Genomic DNA, 21,302 nt, shown 5'->3' with positions numbered 1-21,302 from the left:
ATATGGTGCTCCTATAAATTAACTTTTAATGAAGCAAACACCCATTCTGAAGAACAGAACTTCACTAGAAAGAGCTCACAAGGTAGGGATTGTTTTTGGAGGTTATAGGTTTATTTCAGAGGGATGTGAGAGCGGATATAATTCAAAGCACACAAACAAAATGAAGAGGAACTTAGCAGGTCTATGAAAATGAATAAACAGTCAACGACCCTTCATCAGGACTGGAAAGGAAGGGGGGAGATGCCAGAATAAAAAGGTAGGGGGAGGGGAAGGAGTGCAAGCTAGAAGGTGATAGATGAAACCAGGTGGGTGGGGCAAAGGTAAGAAACTGGGAGGTGATAGGTGGGAACAGTAAAGGGCTGGAGAAGAGGAATCTGATGGGAGAGGAAAGAGGACCATGGGTGAAAAAGAAGATGCAAGGGCACCAGGGGGAGGCGATAGGCAAGTGAGGTGAAGAGGTATATATTTCAACTGGTTTCAAAGAAAGATTTTAACACTACCTCATATTCCCACTTTCTAAAAAAATACCTGCATGAGTTGGATGGTTGAATATTAAACTAGATGCCTGGAAGATGAATGAAGTGTAATAATGGAGTAAAACTCTTGCATAAAGGGCAAGGTCGGGAACCACTGTTGAATGCGCGTGATCTTCGAGCCCTCAGGCGGCACTGCCTAAGAAACCGTCATGCTACTGTGACAATTATAGCCACCTGGGCTCGGGAGTACTTCAGAAAACCATTGTCACTTAACACAGTCCGTCACTGCATCCAGAAATGCAACTTGAAACTGTATTACGCAAGGAGGAAGCCATACATCAACTCTATGCAGAAACGCAGGCAAGTTCTCTGGGCCCGAGCTCATCTCAGATGGACCGAAAGACTGTGGAACCATGTGCTATGGTCAGATGAGTCCACATTTCAGCTAGTTTTCGGGAAAAAAACGGGCGTTGAGTTCTCCGTGCCAAAGATGGAAACAACCATCCTGATTGTTATCAGCGAAAGGTGCAAAAGCCAGCATCTGTGATAGTATGGGGGTGCATCAGTGCCCACGGCATGGGTGAGTTGCATGTATGTGAAGGTACCATTGACTCTGAGGCGTATATTAGGATTTTAGAGAGACATATGTTGCCATCAAGGCGACGTCTCTTTCCAGGACGTCCATGCTTATTTCAGCAGGACAATGCCAAACCACATTCTGCATGGGCTGCAACAGCGTGGCTTTGTAGACAGAGAGTGCATGTGCTTGACTGGCCTGCTGCCAGTCCAGATCTATCTCCTATTGAAAATGTATGGCGCATCATGAAGAGGAGAATCAGACAACAGAGACCACGGACTGTTGAGCAGCTGAAGTCTTATATCAAGCAAGAATGGACAAAATTTCCAATTGCAAATCTACTACAGTTAGTATCCTCAGTTCCAAAACGATTAAAAAGTGTTATTAAAAGGAAAGGTGATGTAACACAATGGTAAACATGCCTCTGTCCCAACTTCTGTTGAGTGTGTTGCAGCCATCAAATTCTAAATTTGTGTATATTTACAAAATACAATTAAGTTGGTCAGTAAAACTATTGAAAATCTTTTCTTTGTACTTTTGTCAGTTAAATAAAGGTTCACATGAATTAACATATCACAGATTTTTGTTTTTATTGCATTTTGGAAAATATCCCAACTTTTCTGGAAATGGGGTTTGTACATATACTGTAATTGATTTACTTATTTATTATTCTTTTTCTTCTATATTATGTGTTGCATTAAATTGCTGCTGCTAAGTTAACAAATTTCACAACACATGCCGGTGATGATAAAGCTGATTCTCATTCTGATTCATAATGGCTATAGAAAAATAGTAATCGTTGGTGTAATTATATCAGAGCTTCATAGGGTGGATCAGCATGGGACAAGCCCTTAAGCCCCTTGAGTCCACTGTAGACCGTCATGCACCCATTTATATTAATCTTATTTTGTTCTCTATATTCCCAACAATTTTCCTCAGGTTTTACTCGTCATCTACATACTAGAGCAATTTACAGTGGGAAGCTAACTTGTCAATCTGCACTTTGGGAGTTGGAAGGAAACTTGAAACACCTTAAAAAAAATCTGTATAGTCACAGGGAGAACATGCAAACTCCACACAGCTCTAACAGTTAGGTTCAAACTTGGCTACAGTTTTACCTCCACTGCTGTGGACGTTATTTTGTGTAAGATTTGGAAACTTCTTCAAAGAAAATTGGACACTCTGATCAAGTTGCTTCAGACTTTCTAAGCAATGTGCATGTGAGCACATTTTGAGTATGTCTTAGGAAGACAATGGATGCATGCAGAAAGTCATAGGTAAGTACAGCTCAGAAACAAGTCCATGCTGAAACCATTTAAACTGCCTACTCCCAATGACCTGCACCATAGTCCTCCATATCGCTATTATCCATGTACCTATTCAAACTTCTCTTAAACATTGAAATGGAGCTTGCATGGACCACTTATGCTGGCAGCTCATTCCACATGACCCTCTGAATGAAGAATTTCCTGTCATGTTCCCCTTAAACATTTCACCTTTCACCCTTAAGCCATGACCTCTGGTTGTAGTCGCACCCAACCTCAGTGGAAAAAGCCTGCTTGCATTTACCCTCTCTATGCCTCTCATAATTTTGTATACCTTTATCAAATCTCCTCTCAATCTTCTGTATTCTAAAGAATACAGTTCTAACCTATTCAGTCTTTCCTTATAACTCAGGCCCTTCCTAATAACCCAGCAACATCTTTATAAATTTTCAAAGCACTCTTTCAATCTTGTGTACATCTTTCCTTTAGGTAGGTGACCAAAACTGCACACAATACTCCAAATTAGGCCTCATCAATGTCTTATACAACTTCAACATAACATTCCATCTTCTGTACTCAGTACATTTTTATGAAGGCCAATGTGCTAAAAGCTTTCTTTATGACCCTATCTACCTGTGACACCACTTTCAACAAATTATGTACCTGTATTTCCAATTCCCTTTGTTCTACCACACTCCTCAGTGTCCTACTGTTCACTGTGTAAATCCTACCCAGGCTGGGTCTACCAAAGTGCAAAACCTCACACTTGTCTGCATTTTATTCCATCTGCCATTTTTCAGCCCATTTTTACAGCTGATGTAGATCCCTCTGCAAGCCATGTTAACCTTCCTCACTGTCCACTACATCCCAGTCTTGGTGTCATCCGTAATGATCCAGTTAACCTCATTATCATCCAGATCATTGATACAGATCACAAACAACAAAGGACCTGGCACCAATCCCTGTGGCACACCACTAGTCACAGACCTCCAGTCAGAGAGGCATCCTTCTTCCCCCACAAAGCCAACATCTAATCCAATTTACTACCTCATCCTGAATGCCGAACAGCTGAACCTTCTTGACCTGCCTCCTATGCAGGACCTTGTCAAATGCCTTACACATAGACAACTTTCACTACCTTGCCTTCATCCACTTTTCTGGCGATTTCTTTGAAAATCTCTGTAAGATTGGTTAGATATGACCTACCATCTTGGGCAACTTATCATAAGAACCCTGAAGAGGCTTTTGTGGAAAAAAAATCTCACAGTGATTAATAGGATAGATGCAAGATGGTGCTTCCCTTTTTTGTGAGTTTACAATAAGGGTTCAGAGACTCAGAATAAGGGATTAGACATTCAGGACTGGGTTGAAAATTCTGGAACCTTGAAATTCTGAACCCAAAAGGGCTGTGGATAATTAGTTACTGAATATATTCAAAAATTATGCTCAATAGATGTTTGGATATTGAGGGTTATGAGGTTAATGCAGGAAAATGGTGCTGAAATAAAAAATTGTGATCTTATTAAATGGGCAAGCAGGAGCAGCTGGAGGGCATAGACCTATTTATATTACTGTGACATTCAGTCATGTGTTATTAAATTATAAGTGCATTGTGTTCAACACCAACAGAAAATCCAGCATTTAGCAGTAGAAAGGAACAATTTTCCATGTTAATTTCCCCCACCCCAAAATGCACTGTTTAAAAGGATCATCTTTAGAATTTCTGGTGATCAATTTGTACAACTCCCATCAGTTTTGAAAAGTCCATGAATGAATGTAGTAGAAGTTATAATTGAGTTCTGACCAAGATCTTGGCTAAAATCTGTTGCTCCTTTACATTGGGGCATTGGTGACATTTTCTCGCAATGTGTATCGTAATGGGAAGAATGAGGAAGGGCAACACAAAACAATTTGTTAAATTGAAGAGCCCTGTTTATCAAAGTGCTAAGGGAACAGTCTTCTTAAATCAAAGAGAAGCTTAATTACTGTTTCTCTAAGCAGGTGCTGATAGTGATATACCATGTTTCCTGAATGAGCTTTTAAAAAAAATGTAAGTGTACCCGTAGTCAGTATCCACTCAATCCACTGAGACATCCTCTTGTAAAGCCTAATACAGAAATGCAGTTTTTATTTATGGGTGGAACTTAAAGTCAAGACAAAGCAGACAATCAGCATTTGGTTTATTTTCTGATTAACGTGATGCAGGTTAGTTTATTTTCCCCTCTGAAGAATTTTCTGATGGATAATTGAGGATTTTTTGTATTTACACACCAGTGCATTTATTACACTGGCATAGATTTACTGACATGTTAAACTCTATTATTTTTTAAAATTCTGTACTAGCAAACAAGATGCTCTAAAATGTAAGTAAAGGATAGGATGGTACAAATATTAAACTTGAGGCAGCAAAGGCATTTTGGTTTGATAGATTCCTCATTATTCCATATTTACTGAAATTTATTCTTCGGAATCTTACATTTGGAAACAGCAAACTTTTATTACATTGTTAGCCATTACATTTCATTATCCAGTACAGTTGATTTAAAAGGTCATTGCAAATTATAAATTGCATGAGTTATGGCATTGTATTTTGTTGCATAGTCATTGTGCAAGAGCATTTTGCACTATAGTGGCAAAGATTTGATAATTTCTAAACTACAATTAAATAATATTGCAAATGTCTTTTCTTTTATGCAGAGTGTGTATAAATGTGATTTCCTCAATCTTCAGTTGCAGCAGCCACTCCAGCTTGCTCAAGATACAATAGACGCCTTTCTCAAACAGCTAAAAAATCCCATTGACTCACTCCCAGGAGAACTGTTCCATATTGTGGTGTTTTCTCTTCTGCTGTCTTATTTTCCTGCCCCTTATCAACGCTGGATCTGCTGTAAGAAAGCCCATGAACTTCTTGCACTCCATGGTTTACTCCTAATAATCACGCCTGATTCCTCTCACCAAAACCGTCATGCCTATATGATTAAAAGCTGGAAAATTGCTATAGAATCACTGGGATTCAAAAGATATAAATATGTGAAGTTCTCCCATATGCACCTCTTGGCTTTTAGGAAAACTTCCCTGCAAACAACAAGTGACCTGGTCAGCAGAAATTACCCAGAAATGCTGTTTATACCACAGGATTTCAACAATGTGGATGAAGAAGAGTGCTCAGAGACAACTTGCCAAGATCGGTCAGAAAGTGAGGATGACCAGATAGCTTACAGTTTTATGGAGCTCCCTGATGCTCCGTATGACTCAGACTCGGGAGAGAGCCAGGCTAGCTCTATTCCATTCCATGAACTGGAAGATCCAGTTTTGCTTCTAAGCTAACCTAAGACTTATGATTAATTTGCTGCCAGAGCTACTGTGTTGCCAAAATAATTCTGCATTGCATAACTCTTGTATTATATACAGAACATGCAGTACAGTTTGCACATAGAAAATGAGAAGTGTTTACAAAGTGAGCTACTCTTTCACATGTTAGAAAAATGAAGGTATGTGAGGAGTGTATAAATCGAACAAACACTTTGTCATGAAGGCAACAAGTGTAAATCACAGAAAGAAGCTTACTTCTTAAATAGTATGGTAATGTAAATGTCAGATGCTGCAATCGAGTTTGTCATCTTTGTAAACAAAGTAAACCTAGCGATCTTGACGTCAAGTGACAATGTCATTTACATCGACAACTACAGCATAAACAGCAAAATTATAAATATTTCAATTGATCTGATGGTACCTAAATCAAAAAGGGGATATCTACCAGAGTGATTATTGTTCTACCATTCTAGAGTTCTAACTTTTACTTGAGAGATCACTTTGTTGTGCTCCTATTTGGCTCGCATTACCAAATTACTTGTAGCCTAGGACATTATCTAAACTGCAAATCAATTCTGCTGCATTTGTTGTTTCCCCTTATTTGTTGCAGTAGTTTATTGGAAAGAGAATGCAAACAAAAATTTAGGAAGTTAAAGCTTCTGCTGACTGCATTTAAATAGGCTATAATTCACACTATTTTTGTGTGTAATTGTGCAGTTAGTGCCACAAAATTCAATGTTAAATTATCTTGACAATATTTTCTTGTTCAGCTTTTGAACAAACAGGCATTGGGTCTTGTTGGAAGACATGTGCTGTCTTGTCCTTGCAACCTTTGGCTGATGACCTTACTTGAAAAAACATCTGTGGTGTGCTAGCAATTTGTAATTAAAAAATGAGAAATAAGAGTTTCTTTGCAAATAATTATATGCCACAAGAAGGTTGCTACTTGTACATAGTACTAATTAACATGTTGTGTCATTTCCTAGCACCTCAAACAAAAATGACTAGTATTACCTATATACATGCAGATGTTTGCCTGAAAATAATTTGCATCAAGAAAGATTGCAAAATATGTCCATTACTTCCTGATGGGAATATGCATTCCTTTATTTAGTATCATATAAATTAGCAGATGCATAAACACCCTTCTACTGAGAGTGAAATCCACTGTGCCTTTCTTTTTTTTTAAACTTTTTTTATTGAGTTTTCAAATAATTACAGAAATAAAAGTAAACATATGAAAAAAATATATATATATACCCTTCCCCCCCCCCCCTCCCCTTAACCCCTCCCCCCTAACATCCCTATTGATCCAGTGAATATCCTCATCTGCTTCAGAGTTGGTTGTATGCCTCTTCTTAAATGTAAATGATAGATTAGGTTTATGTTGGTGCTGCCAATTCAGTTTGAGAAATTTACACTAATTTCATGTCTGACTATTTTCCTTGTTTTCCATTTGTACTGTTCAATTTTGTATTTTAACCAAATCCCTTGAAAATTTTATATAACCTATGACAATGGTCACTTGTAAAACATTCCATTCACTAATGATTCTTTGCATGTAAAACAAAAGCTTGAAATATACCCCTTTTCATTCTCTGGGCAGTATTCTGAATCTGCATCCACTTGGCACTAGTTTTTCCACACTTCTTTAAAACTAATATTCTGCCATTTTCTCCAATTTCTGGCCAGTACTTGTGCTCAAAAATCATCACAATGTTTCCTGCAGGAGATATCAGAAGTCAGCTGCACTGCTTGGTTCCTTTTAAATAGATACATAAAGAGTTTGCATGATTGAATAAAGTGCTGTGAAGGGGAAATGGACTCATAGTCATTTAGTTTGCAAATCTACTTATGGCACTATAAATTGAAGAACTTTCAGAAGACAGTTGCACTTTGTGGAAGTGATTAAGGAAAATGTTTTCCCACAATTATTTCCTTGCTTAATATTTTATTTGGATTCCTGGGCACTTAGGACTAGCTAACTTGCCCCTTGATTCTTGTCATTTGCACTTAAATATGCCTCTTTGAATGCTTTTGAACTACAAATGTTACAGTAGAATCATAGTGCTGTGGTTAAAATGTAAATGAGAGCTGAGCCTGGTTGTGGCATGTTCTTACATAAAAATGAAACAAGAGTAAATATTCCTGAAAGGATAAGCTCTCTGCATTGCTAAACATCTGATTAATATTATATATTTTTAGCATTGAAAGAGTCAAGATAATTTTGCATCAGTGCTACATTTGAAGCATGAATATGCCCATTTATTTACCAAAAATAGCAATTTTCAGAAAATGCTGCCATCAGAACTTCTGAATGTTCTAAGAGTATAATTATTAACTGCAGTAGCATAATATTTTCTCTAAGTTAATTACAATTTTATAGTGGATTTTTGTTTTGATATATTCATTAAGGAATCTTAAAAATTCTGAGCTATTTTAATAAAATAATTATCACAAACTTTCATTTGCCTTTTTTAATATATATTAGAGTACTGTTTTATTGTTTGCCTGCTTACTTTATTAAACAAGGATCCACAGCACTACTTTCATCTCTTAACAAATGAATTGGCAAATGAGGGGGGAGGGAAATACTGTAGTATATAATGAATGCTCAGATGAAACATATTTCATTATCAGTGATTGAATTACCAAATGATGATCATTTTCAATTCCTATCTTAAATCATTTATGATTTTGAAAAATAACGAAGTTGGCATTAATTGAATAGAATTATATATCTGTTATATTTTCTGATATTCCGATAAAAGGTTTGGAAACAGACTTTCAATGTAGTACTGATTCAAATGGATTTGGTTATTCATTTGGAGTTTTGGTAATTGCAGGTAAACCTATTAATCTATTTGATTCTACAAAAGTAGTATTAATCTTAAATGTGCACATTTAAAAGATTCTCATAAACAAATTTAAATATAAAGGCCAGTTAAAGACATTTTTTTACTGTAAACAACACACACAAAATGCTGGTGGAACACAGCAGGCCAGGCAGCATCTATAAGGAGAAGCACTGTCGACATTTCGAGCCGAGAACCTTCGTCAGGACTAACTGAAAGGAAAGATACTGAGAGATTTGAAAGTAGTGGGGGGAGGGGGAAATGCGAAATGATAGGAGAAGACCGGAGGGGGTGGGATGAAGCTAAGAGCTGGAAAGGTGATTGGCGAAAGTGATACAGAACTGGAGAAGGGAAAGGATCATGGGACATAGGGAGAAAGAAGGGGGGGGGGAAGCACCAGAGGGAGATGGAGAGAAAAAAAACAACTAAATATGTCAGGGATGGGGTAATAAGTAATGCCCCTCCTCCCCTTCTTACCCCATCCCTGACATTTTTAGTTGTTTTTTCTCTCTCTTTGCCCATCACCCTGCCTGCTCTCAATCTCCCTCTGGTGCTCCCCCCCCCCCCCCCCTTTCTTTCTCCCGAGGCCTCCCGTCCCATGATCCTTTCCCTTCTCCAGCTCTGTATCACTTTCGCCAATCACCTTTCCAGCTCTTAGCTTCATTCCACCCCCTCCGGTCTTCTATCATTTTGCATTGCCCCCTCCCCACTACTTTCAAATCTCTTACTATCTTTCCTTTCAGTTAGTCCTGACGAAGGGTCTCGGCCTGAAATGTTGACAGTGCTTCTTCTTATAGATGCTGCCTGGCCTGCTGTGTTCCACCAGCATTTTGTGTGTGTTGTTTGAATTTCCAGCATCTGCAGATTTCCTCGTGTTTTACTGTAAACAAACAGGTTAATTCAAATTTTTCACAAAAATACATTCTTTTGCATATCAGTACTACAATAAGGATAAAACATTGTTGAAATGTGAAAATAGGGAACAATTTACTTGATATTCCAAAAAATATTGCGAAGTATTCTGTTCAACAGCCAAAGGTTAGCAGGTAAAATGGCATTTTGGAAATGCCACTGTGTGGACTTGTCTCAGTGTTGCATTTTGTGAAAAGTTTACCTCAATGAGGCTTTGCACTTAAACCTTCTGATTTGGGTTAGAACTATTTTGCTCTAAATAAACTTCAGCTGATACACCATTTTCTCTTTTGTTTAAATTTGTTTTCCTGTTATTTACTATTACACAAATTGAAATTTTGCATATGTGATGTGCTCAACAATCTTTCTGTATTGCTTTTCTACTTTTTATTAAACATTGTACTGTGAATAAGGATCCGCCATAGACGTCAAAGACTGAAGTGGCATTTTCTTTGGTTGGGTTTCCATTTTCAAAAGACTAGTTAGGACCTCACCAATTTGAAGTGTCAATGTCCATTATTTGGAAGGAATATACATTTTCAGAAAATAAATCTTTGTAACCACAAGTCCTATAAATTTTCATCGTTCTTGAATCTTGTATAACAGAGTAATTAAATTTGTAATTAGAATTTGTTGTAGTCTGTTGTGGTTAATCCTCAAAATAGTGTTAGAATGTGATGATGCTAAATCTATGCTTTCTGATGTACCAGTAAGTTAAGACTACAGCAATGATCAAGGTGTCAGCTGGATACAAAATGTTCAAGCTCAACTCCAGTTACCCATGTTCAATTATTATACCATGGCTGTTTTACAATATTTACAGAGGACACAGCAATTTAACATCAGCTATGGAAACTGTTGAAAGCATTGATGCCTTGAGTGTTGATTAATTGAACAGTACCTTTGGTACCAAAATTTTAAAAAAAATCTTATCATAGTTTGGGTTACATGATTTGTATTTGTTTAACATGTGAAATTAGACTGATGGTACCTTTCCTTGTTTATTTTTTATCGACTCCACTAAAATGAATGTGACTTTTTCTAATCTGTAAATTTCATTTTTTCATACTGGAATTGTTTAAAATTATTCTCATTAACAGTCATTTAAAATGTTAAAATGCATTGTGACATAGCCACAGTTTGAGTGTCTGCTGTGTAGTTGCCAAGGCAATAAACTGAAATTTACACCTAAAAATGTTTTGATTGTATTTTTCTGACTGGAATGTAAAGAGGATATTTAAACAATATTTCTCTTACCCTGCATGAAGATGTGAGGTAATCTGAAGAATGGATGTTTTGCCTTTAAAATGAGTTTAATTTGTAGGAAAACAAAAAAATTACAGCAATGTCTTGAATGAAAATGTTCGAAGTAAATTTATTATCAAAGTACATATGTCACCATATAGAACCTTGAGATTCATTTTCTTGTGGGCATACTCAAATATACAGAATAATAATCATAACAGAATAAATGGTTGACTACCCTAGATGGGCAGTCTTTCAAAGTGCAGAGGACAATAAACTGCAAATACAAAAAGAAAAAAATTCATAAATAAATAAGTAATAAATAGAGAACATGAAATGATGAGTCCTTGATAGTGAGTCCATTGGTTGGGGTAATATTTCAATGATGGATTGAGTGAAGTTATCCCCTTTGGTTCAAGAGCCTGTTGGTTGACAGGTAGTAACTGTTCCTGAACCTGGTGTTATAAGTACTGACATTCTTTTACCTCTTCCTGATGGATGCAGCGAGGAGAGAGCGTGTCCAGGATGGTGGAGTTCTCTGATGATGGATGCTTCTTTCCTGCAACAGCATTGCACGTAGATATGCTCAATGGTTGGGAGAGTTTTTCTCCGTGATGGACTGGACCATATCCACTACTTTTTGTAGGATTTTATATTCAAGGGTATTGGTGTTTCCATACCAGGCTGTGAATACAGCCAGTCACTACACATCTATAGCAATTTGTTGGTTTTAGATGCCAAATCTCTGCAAACCTCTAAGGAAGTAGAGGTGCTGCCATATTTTCTTTGTAATTGCACTTGCATGCTGGGCCTAGGACAGGTCATCCAAAATATATCACCTAGGAATTTAAAGTAGCTAACCCTCCCCACCTCTGATTCTCCGATGAGGACTGGCTCGTGGACCTCTACTTTCCTTCTGAAGTTTATAATTAGTTCCTTGGTCTTGCTGACATTGAGTAAGAGGTTTCTCCACCAGATTTCCAATCTCCCTCCTATATGCTGATCCATTACCACCTTTGACTCAGCCTGCGACAGTGGTGTCATTAGCAAACTGGAATATGGCATTGGAGCTGTACTTAACCACAACCTCATAAGTGTAAAGGGAGTAGAGCAAGGGGCTAAGCAGACAGTTTTGTGGTGCACCTGTGCTGATGGAGATTGTGGAGGAGATGTTGTTACCATCCCAACTGATTTGGGTCTACAAGTGAAGAAATCCAGGACCTAATTGTACAAGGAGGTATACAGGCCAAGGTCTTGGAGCTTATTGATTAGTTTTGAGGAGATGATGGTATTGAATGCTGAGCTGCAGTCAATTAAGAGTATCCTAATGTATGCATCTTTGCTGTCCAGATGTTCTAGGGTTGTGTGAAGAGCAAATGAGATGGCATCTGCTGTGGACCTCTTGCTCCAGTAGTCAAATTGGAGTGAATCTAAGTTGCTTAGACACCACTATAACTGAAGCCTGCTTGAAGTAGGTGGGTACCATACACTGTCGAAGCGAGAGGCTAGAGTTCTCAGTGAACACACCAGGCAGTTGATTAGCACAGCTCTTTAGGACTTAGCCAGCTATCCCATCTGGGCCAGATTCTTTTTGTGGGTTCACCCTCCTGAAGGCTGGTTGGCTTCTGAGATTGAAATCAGGATCATCAGGGGATGTGGGAGTTCATGATGGTTTCTTCATATTTTAACGGTCAAAGCAAGCTTAGAAGGCATTGAGCTCATCTGGAAGCAAAGCCCTGCTGTTTCCTATGTCGTTTGATTTAACTTGATAAGAGGTGATGGGTTTTAAGCCCTGCCACATCTGGCGAGCATCCTTCATTGATTCAAGTTTGATCCGGAATTCCCACTTTGCCTGTGAGATGGCTATCTGGAGATCGTATCTGGAACTTTTGTAACTTTCTTGATCACCAGACTTGAATGATCTGGGTCTCAGAAGATTTCAGATCTCATGATTCATCCGAGGCTTCTGAATGAATGTTGTGGTTCAGCTTCAGAAATATTTCCAATCAGAATATCCTAGTTTGAGAGAATTGTTCAAATTTTCAGAAAATTATTTTTGCAGTTTGAAGTTGGAAATGAACAACTTTAGGTTGACCAGTATTGACTTACAACATTTAGAATTCTCTCAAATGACTTACTGAACTCCAATAAGTGAGGTCTTCAGCAACAGAGGAGTTGAAGGCAGGTTGATTTGGACATTATAACATGAACATCCCGATGAAATGATTATATATTGGTTCAAATATGACACTGATGCCAACATTCTTAAGGTGACAAAATCTTAAAATGCTTCCGAAATTTTCTACTAAAACATTTAAGATATTAGGGAAGGAGATAAAATGAAAAGGTTTAAGAATCAAAATCAGGTTTAATATCACTCACATATGCCATGAATTTGTTTTGTGGCAGCAGTACTGTACAATGCATAATAAAAAAACTACAAATTACAATAAGAAATATTAAATAAAGAGTGCAAAAAGAGAAAAACTAAAATAGTGAGGAAGTGTAGATGGGTTTATCGTCTATTTAGAAATCTGCTAGCGGAAGGTAAGCTGTTCGTAAAGCTTTGAGTGGGTGTCTTCAGGCTCCTCCTGTACTTGAGAGGAAAAAAAGATAAAGTGATGAGATGGTCAGGAAATTCCACAGGAGTGAAGCCAAAAAGAGATTTTAAACAAAATAATTTTGTTTCAACACATTGATTTCTGTTCAAGTATTATAGATTTGCAGCCACACTCAAGAAAGTTAGGACGCAACTGAGAACAGAATGAGGGAGGTTGAACAGCAAGTCTAGAGTTAGCCATAGATTATTCAAGGATCATTGAGGTCATAAATTCAATGTTTTGGGCAAAAGACTACAGCGGATGCCAGGAACAGCTCAATGGAAGTATTAGTTATCGTCTGCAACTTATTACCTGGAAGAGCAATGGAAATAACATCAGATTTCAAAAGGGAATTTGAAGATCATTTGGGGAAATATCATTAGTAGAACTGACAAGATTATTCTGCTGGTGTGGACTGAATGGACCAAATGACTTTTTGAGCTCTTGTAAGCGAGTTTCTCATCAGTAGAGATGGAGTAAGGTTAAGTTGAAATCATAACAAAGTAAGTATTTTGGTGATATTGGCAGTATATTGGTCTAAAATGGACATCAATGCCAACAGTCTGGTTCAAGATTGTAACTGGAACAAAAAAACATCTTTACTAACCCCTCCCCCCCCCACTTTTTGCTTTCTGCAGGGTTCACTCTCTTCACAATTCCCTTGTCCATTTGTCCCTCCCCAGCATTTATCCCTGCAAGTAGCCAAAGTGCCTGCACCAGCCATTCACCACCTCCCTCACCTCCACTCAGGGCCCCAAACAGGCCTTCTGGGTGAGGCTACACTTCACCTGTGAATCTGCTGCTGTCATCTGTTATACCCAGTGCAGTCTCCTCTACACTGGTGAGACCTGTCGTAAATTAGGGAACACTTTGTCGAGCACCTCTGTTCCATCTGCCAACAGAACTTTCTGGTGGCAATCATTTTATTTCCAATTCCCATTCCTATTCCAACATGTCCATGGCCTCCTCTTGTGCCACGATCAGGCAAGCCTCAAGGTGGAGGAGCAATACCTTGTTTTCCATCTGGGTAGCCTCCAAACAGGTGGCATGAATATTGATTTCTCCTTCTAGTTACTTTCCCCCTTCCCTATTCTTCTATTCCCTACTCTGACCTCTTACCTCTTCTCACTTGCTCATCACTTCACCCAATGCCTCTCCTCCTTCCCTTTCTCCAATGATACACTCTCCTATCAGATTCCTTCAACTCTTAACACTTTACCTTTCTTACGTATCTGGCTTCACCTATCACTTTCCAGCTATCCTTCTTCCACTCCTCCCACCACTTCATTCTGGCATCTTTGGAAGAAGGGTCTCAGCCTGAAATGTTGACTATTTATTCATTTCCAAAGATGGTGCCTGACCTGCTGAGTTCTTTCAGCATTTTGTGTGTGTTACTTTGAATTTCCTGCATCAGCAGAATTTCTTGTGCTGTATCAGATTCCAATGCCCTTGCAGTTGACTGGACATTTAGAAGGCAATAATAGAAAATCTGCTGGAAGATCAACAGCTTCTGATGGAGCGGGTATTATGATGCATTTGTTTTGATGGTCAAATAGATCCAGTGATGAATGATGTTATAGGTTCTAAGAAAAAGAGAACATTGAGGTCTGTAGCCTAAACTAAAAAGGGTCTTGTGCCTGGATAGATGCCGAGAACTAAAAATATTGTGAAGTTTAAAGGTCTAAGTAAGGATCTCGGTACAGAAAGTGAAAGGTGACAGAGAGATCTTTTAGACAAGGGAGAAAAGTCAAATTAAGCAGGAAATTGTGAAAATATAAATGAATGGCTGGGTCCAGAATAACTGCCAAAAAATCTTGGAAGACTTGCTGAAAAATTTAATAGTAAAATGGCAAATTCATTACTTGTGGTGTAAAATTATTTAGTGGGATTGTGTGAATAGAATGCATTCTCTAGTCTAGGTTTAGAAATTGACAAAATTCATTATCATTCATTTCACTATGACTCTTGGTCACTTCAAGTGGCTTCTTTGTGTTAGTCCACATCAGCAAAGTTGCTGTAATCCATCAAATTCATGTACGCAAATGGAAAAAAAATTTATCAGTCCATTTGGTCCCCAAGTTTCATCTGTGATTCAACATGATCTAATCTGCCCACCTGTCTTTATCATTCATTCGAATGCCTGATTCACAAACTCAGACTCTGATTTAAAACTAATAATGGGCCTAAAATCAATTGGTTCTTTTGAATACAGTTAAATTTGTAATATTGTCAAATCTTAACTGCCTTTTGAATTGGCTAGTAAGTCACTTAGTTACACCAAAGGAAGATGGTTAGACAAAAAAGGATGGTTCAGCTGACATCAAGTTCACTATTTGAAGTGGCAAAGACAATGGCAGACTATGAAAATGAGAAAGTATTGATTGACAACTGGAATTCAGAGGGCTCTCACACACTGATGGCAATCACAATGATTTGTTTCAACCATCATCCTGTACACCAACAGCACCAACCCTGGGCATGTTTTGTCTGATGAACAGGTAGTTAAAGTGAAACTTATTCTCAAAGTACATATATTTCTCCATATACTACCCTGAGATTCATTTTCTTGCATTTACAGGAAAATACATCAGAATTTGCTAAAAAGCAATAAAGACTGACAAACAACTAACGTATAAAAGACAAATTGTGCAAATAAAAGGGATCATAATGCACAAAACAGCACACCCTAACGCCTTCACCATTGTTTTGGGAGATTTTAACAAAGCCAGTCTGGGAAACAAAAAAATCACTAAGCAACTACTGTCAACAGATCACTTGCAATACCAAAGGAACCAACACTCTGGACCATTGCGACACCACCATCAAGAATACCTACCGTGCTATTCCACACCCTCACTTCGGGAAGTCTGATCACTTAGCTGTATTTCTACTCCCTGAGTATAGGCAGAGACCAAAGACTGCAGCACCAGTAGTGAAGACCAAGGTGGTATGGACAAGGAAAGCACAGGAACACCTACAGGACTGCTTTGAATCAGTGGACTGGACTGTATTCAGGGATTCATCTTTGAATCTGGATGAGTATGCTGCAGTTGTTACCGACTTCATGTGTGCCCACAAAGACTTACTGTACATTCCCAAACCAAAAGCTGTGGATGAACCAGGAAGTATGTCATTTGCTGAAGGCTAGGCCTATGGCATTCAAGCCTGGCGACCCAGGCCTGTACCAGAAAACCAGGTATGACTTGAGGAGGACTATCTCAAGGGCAAAGAGATAATTTCAAACAAGGTTGGATGCGATATCAGATGCACAGCAACTCTGGCAGGATCTGCGAGACATTACTTCCTACAAAGCAAAACCCAACAGTGTGAATGGCAGCGATGCTTCACTACCGGATGAACTCAATACCTTCTATGCACGCTTTGAAAGGGAGAACACAACTACAGCTGTGATCCCTGCTGCACCTGATGACCCTGTGTTCTGCTTCAGAGGCCGATGTTAGACTGTCTTTAAAGAGAGTGAACCCTCTCAAGGCAGAAGGTCCCGACAGAGTACCTACTCAGGCTCCGAAAGCCTGTGCCAACTAACTAACGGGTGTATTCAAGGACATTTTCAATCTCTCACTGCTACGGGCAGAAATTTCCACTTGCATCAAAAAGGTAACAATTATACCAGTACCTAAGAAGTATGAGTATAATGTGGGCTGCCTTAATGACTATTGCCCTGTAGCACTCACATCAACAGTGTTGAAATGCTTTGAGAGGTTGGTTATGCCTGGACTGAACTCCTGCATCAGCAAGAAACCTGAACCCATTGCAATTTGTCTATCGCCACAATAGGTCAACAGTAGACGCAATCTCAATGGCTCTCCACACGGCTTTAGACCACCTAGACAACACAAACACCTACATCAGTATGCTATTCATCCACTATAGCTCAGCATTTAATACCATAATTCCCACAATCCTGATTGAGAAGCTGCAGAACCTCCCTCTGCAATTGGATCCTCTACTTCCTAACCAGAAGACCACAGTCTGTGTGGATTGGTGATAAAATATCCTCCTCGCTGACTATTAACACTGGCGCACCTCAGGGTGTGTGCTTAGCCCACTGCTCTACTCTCTATATACCCATGACTGTGTGGCTAGGCATAGCTCAAATACCTTCTATAAATTTGCTGACGATACAACCATTGTTGGTAGAATCTCAGATGGAGATGAGAGGGCGTAGAGGAGTGAGATATGCCAACTAGTGGAGTAGTGTTGCAGCAACAGCCTGGCACTCAACGTCAGTAAGACGAAAGAGCTGATTGTGGACTTCAGGAAGGGTAAGACGAAGGAACACATACCAATCCTCAGAGGGATCAGAAGTGGAGAGAGTGAGCAGCTTCAAGTTCCTGGGTGTCAAGATCTTTGAGGATCTAACCTGGTCCCAACATATCGATGTAGTTATAAAGAAGGCAAGACAATGGCTATACTTTATTAGGAGTTTGAAGAGATTTGGCATATCAACAAATACACTCAAAAACTTCTATAGTTGTACTGTGGAGAGCATTCTGACAGGTAGCATCACTCTCTGGTATGGAGGGGCGACTGCACAGGACCAAAAGAAGCTGCAGAAGATTGTAAATCTAGTCAGCTCCATCTTGGGTACAAGCCTACAAAGTACCCAGGACATCTTTAGGGAGCGGTGTCTCAGAAAGGCAGTATCAATTATTAAGGACCTCCAGCACCCAGGGCATGCCCTTTTCTCACTGTTACCATCAGGTAGGAGATACAGAAGCCTGAAGGCACACACTCAGTGATTCAGGAACAGCTTCGTCCCCTCTGCCATCCGATTCCTAAATAGACATTGAAGCTTTGGACGCTACCCCAGTTTTTTTTAAATATATGGCATTTCTGTTTTTGCATGGTTTTTAAATCTATTCAATATACCCAATTGATTTATTTATTAATTTATTATGTTTATTTTTTCTCTCAGCTAGATTATATATTGTATTGAACTGCTGCTGCCAAGTTAACAAATTTCACGTCATATGCCAGTGATAATAAACCTGATTCTGATAAAAACAATACAGAGAACACGAGTTGTAAACAGTCCTTGAAACTGAGTATGTAGGTTGTGGGATAGAGTTGCGGTGAGTGAAGATATCCACACCAGTTCAGGAGTCTGATGACTGTAGGGCAATGACTTTTCCTGAACCTGCTGGTGTGGGTCCCAAGGCTTCTATACCTTGTGCTTGGTGGTAGTGGCAAGGAGAGAGCATGCCTGGAAGGTGACAGGGTCCTTGATGATGGATACTGCTTTCTTGCAGCAGCACTCCATGTGAAAGTGTTCAGTGATGGGGAACAGCTTTTCCTTTGATGGACTGCGCTATGTCTACCACTTCCTGTTGACTTTCCGTGCCTGAGCATTGATGTCTCCATAGCAGGCCGTGTTATAACAGGTAGGATCCAGGTGAGGAGAAATTGCAATAGCATCCTCTGAGGAAAATATAACCCTGGAATCTGGAATCAAGTGAAATCTCTTCACATTATGGACATCCAGGTTTTCATAATTGATTGTTCCCATTGTTCACAACTTTTGACTTATTGCTTAAAGTGGCACAAAAATATGATACAGGTAAACAATTTCTAAGGTCTTCACCAAGACTATCCAGCTAACATGGTTTCTGTACAAACTGGCCAAGCATCCAAAGACAGAGGTGGGGAGGGGCTGCTAGTATATACAATATTCAATTTACTTATCCAAAATAGTTGATCTTTGAGACATCAGCAGGAGAAATTGGGTCAGTATGGAAATATAGTCTTCCCTTTGTGCTGTATTCCACTGTGATAAAGTGTTTTCAGAGGTTAATAAAACATATCAACTCATGCCTGAGAGGACTTAGATCTGCTCCAATTTGCCTACAGGCTCTTCACTCAACCCTGGAACATCTGGACAGCAAAGACATCAGGATGATCTTTATCAACTACAGCTCAGCATTCATTATCATCATCTCATCAAAACTAATCAATAAGCTTCAAGACCTTTGCCTCAATACCTCCTTGTATTACTGGATCCTTGATTTCCTTACTTTCAGATCTCAGTTCAGACGGGCAAAAATCTCTGAAATCTTGCCAGATGTCAAGGGTCATGAAGTGTGTGAAATTACCATTACTATAGAGAAGGTTCTTGGGAAACTGAAAGGTCTGAAAGTAGTTCAGTCACTTGGACAGATAGTGTATATCCTAGGTTCTGAAAGAGGTGGCTGAAGAGATTGTGGAGGCAATGGTAAATATCTTTCAAGAATCACTAGATTCTGGAATGGTTCCGGAAGACAGAAAAATTGCAAATGTCACCCGACTCTTCAAGAGGGGAGAGAGGCAGAAGAAAGGAAACTATAGGCCAGTTACTCTGACCTCAGTGGTTAGGAAAATTTTGGAGTCAATTATTAAGGATGAGGTTTCAGGATACTTGGAGGCACATGAAAAATAGGCCTTAGTCAATGTGGTTTCTTCAAGGGAAAACCTTACCTGACAAATCTGTTGGAATTCTTTGAAGAAATAACAAGCAAAAGAGAATCAGTTGATATGGTGTACTTTGATTTTCCCAAGGCTTTTGACAAGGTGCCACACAAGGCTGCTTAACAAGCTAAGAGCCCCTGGTATTATAGGGGAAAAAAACTTGCATGGATAAAGCAATGGCTGATTGGGAGGATGCAGAGTGGGAATAAAGGGATTCTTTTCTGGTTGGCTGCCAGTGACTAGTGGTGTTCCACAGGGACCTGTGTTGGGACAGGTTCTTTTTACATTTTATGTTAATGATTTAGATGATGGAGTTGATGACTTTGTTGCAAAGTCTGCAGATGATATGAAGGAAGGTTTGAGGAAGTAGAGAGGCTGCAGAAGGACTTAGATTAGAATGGACAAAGAAATAGCAGATGGAATATGGTGTTGGGAAATGTATGGTCATGCACTTTGGTAGAAGAAATGAAAGTGTTAACTATTTTCTAAATGGAGAGAAAATACAGAAAACTGAAGCACAAAGGGTCTTGGGAGTCTTTGTGCAGGATTCCCTAAAGGTTAATTTGCAGGTTGAGTATGTGGTGAGGAAGACAAATGCACTTTTAGCATTAATTTCAAGAGGATTAGAATATAAAAGCAAGGATGTAATGTTGAGACTTTATAAAGTACTAGTGGGGCCTCACTTGGACTATTGTGAGCAGTTTTGGACCCCTTATCTTAGAAAAGATGTGCTAAACTGGAAAGGGTTCAAAAATGTTTCCAGGATTGAATGGCTTGTCATATAAAGAGCATTTGATGGCTCTGGGCCTGTATTCACTAGAATTTAGAGGAATAAAGGGACCCCCCCCCCCCCACCATTGAAATCCATCAAATGGTGAAAGACCTTGGTAGAGTGGATGTGGAAAGAAAATTTCCTATGGTGGGGGCATCTAAAGACCAGAGGACACAGCCTCAGAGAAAAGGGGCATCCCTTTATTACAGATGAAGAAGAATTTCTTTAGCCAGAGTTGTGAATCCGTGGAATTTTTTGCCACAGGGAGCTGTAGTGGCCAAGTCTTTATGTATATTTAAGGCAGAGATTAATGGATTCTTGACTGGTCCGGGCATGAGGGGATAAGGGGAGAAGGCATTAAATTGAGGCTGGGAGGAAAATTGGATCCGCCACAATTAATTGGCAGAGCACACTTGATGGGCCAAATGGCCTAATTCTGCTCCTATAGTGTATGGTCTTATGGTCTAACAATGTCTCCTCCACAGTCTCAATCAGCAGAGGTGCACCACAAGGCCCTGTGCTTGGGCCCGTTTTAGTCACTTTATATTCATGACTATGAGGCTAAGCACAGCTCCAAAGCCACATTTAAGTTTGTTGATAACACCAATATCTTTGGCCAAATCAAGGGTGGTGACAAATCAGATTAGAGGCAGATTAAAAATCTGGTTGAATGGTGCCACAACAAACTCTCAATGTCAGGAAGACCACGGAGCAGATTATTGACTTCAGGAGGAAACCAGAGGTCCATAAGCCAGTCCTCATCAGGGGATCAGCAGTTGAGAGGATCAGTATCTTTAAATTACTCGGTGTTATATTCCTGAGT

The 21,302-nt window shown here is 39.2% G+C and overlaps 1 protein-coding gene across 2 annotated transcripts in view; it reads left to right on the top strand.

Annotated features, from left to right (window-relative positions):
* samtor (S-adenosylmethionine sensor upstream of mTORC1) overlaps positions 1–8,639 on the top strand; it is an 81,358-nt gene extending 72,719 nt beyond the window's left edge. For both annotated transcript variants that reach the window (XM_073059469.1, XM_073059468.1), the window contains exon 5: positions 5,016–8,639. In XM_073059469.1, the coding sequence (XP_072915570.1) occupies positions 5,016–5,645 (630 nt within the window). In that variant the 3' untranslated portion in view covers positions 5,646–8,639. The remainder of the gene's footprint in view (positions 1–5,015) is intronic.
* The last annotated feature ends 12,663 nt before the right edge of the window (positions 8,640–21,302 follow it).

This window comes from Hemitrygon akajei, chromosome 10, assembly GCF_048418815.1.
Source record: "Hemitrygon akajei chromosome 10, sHemAka1.3, whole genome shotgun sequence".
NCBI classification, from domain to species: Eukaryota; Metazoa; Chordata; class Chondrichthyes; order Myliobatiformes; family Dasyatidae; genus Hemitrygon; species Hemitrygon akajei.
This window is presented reverse-complemented; position numbering and strand designations above follow the sequence as displayed.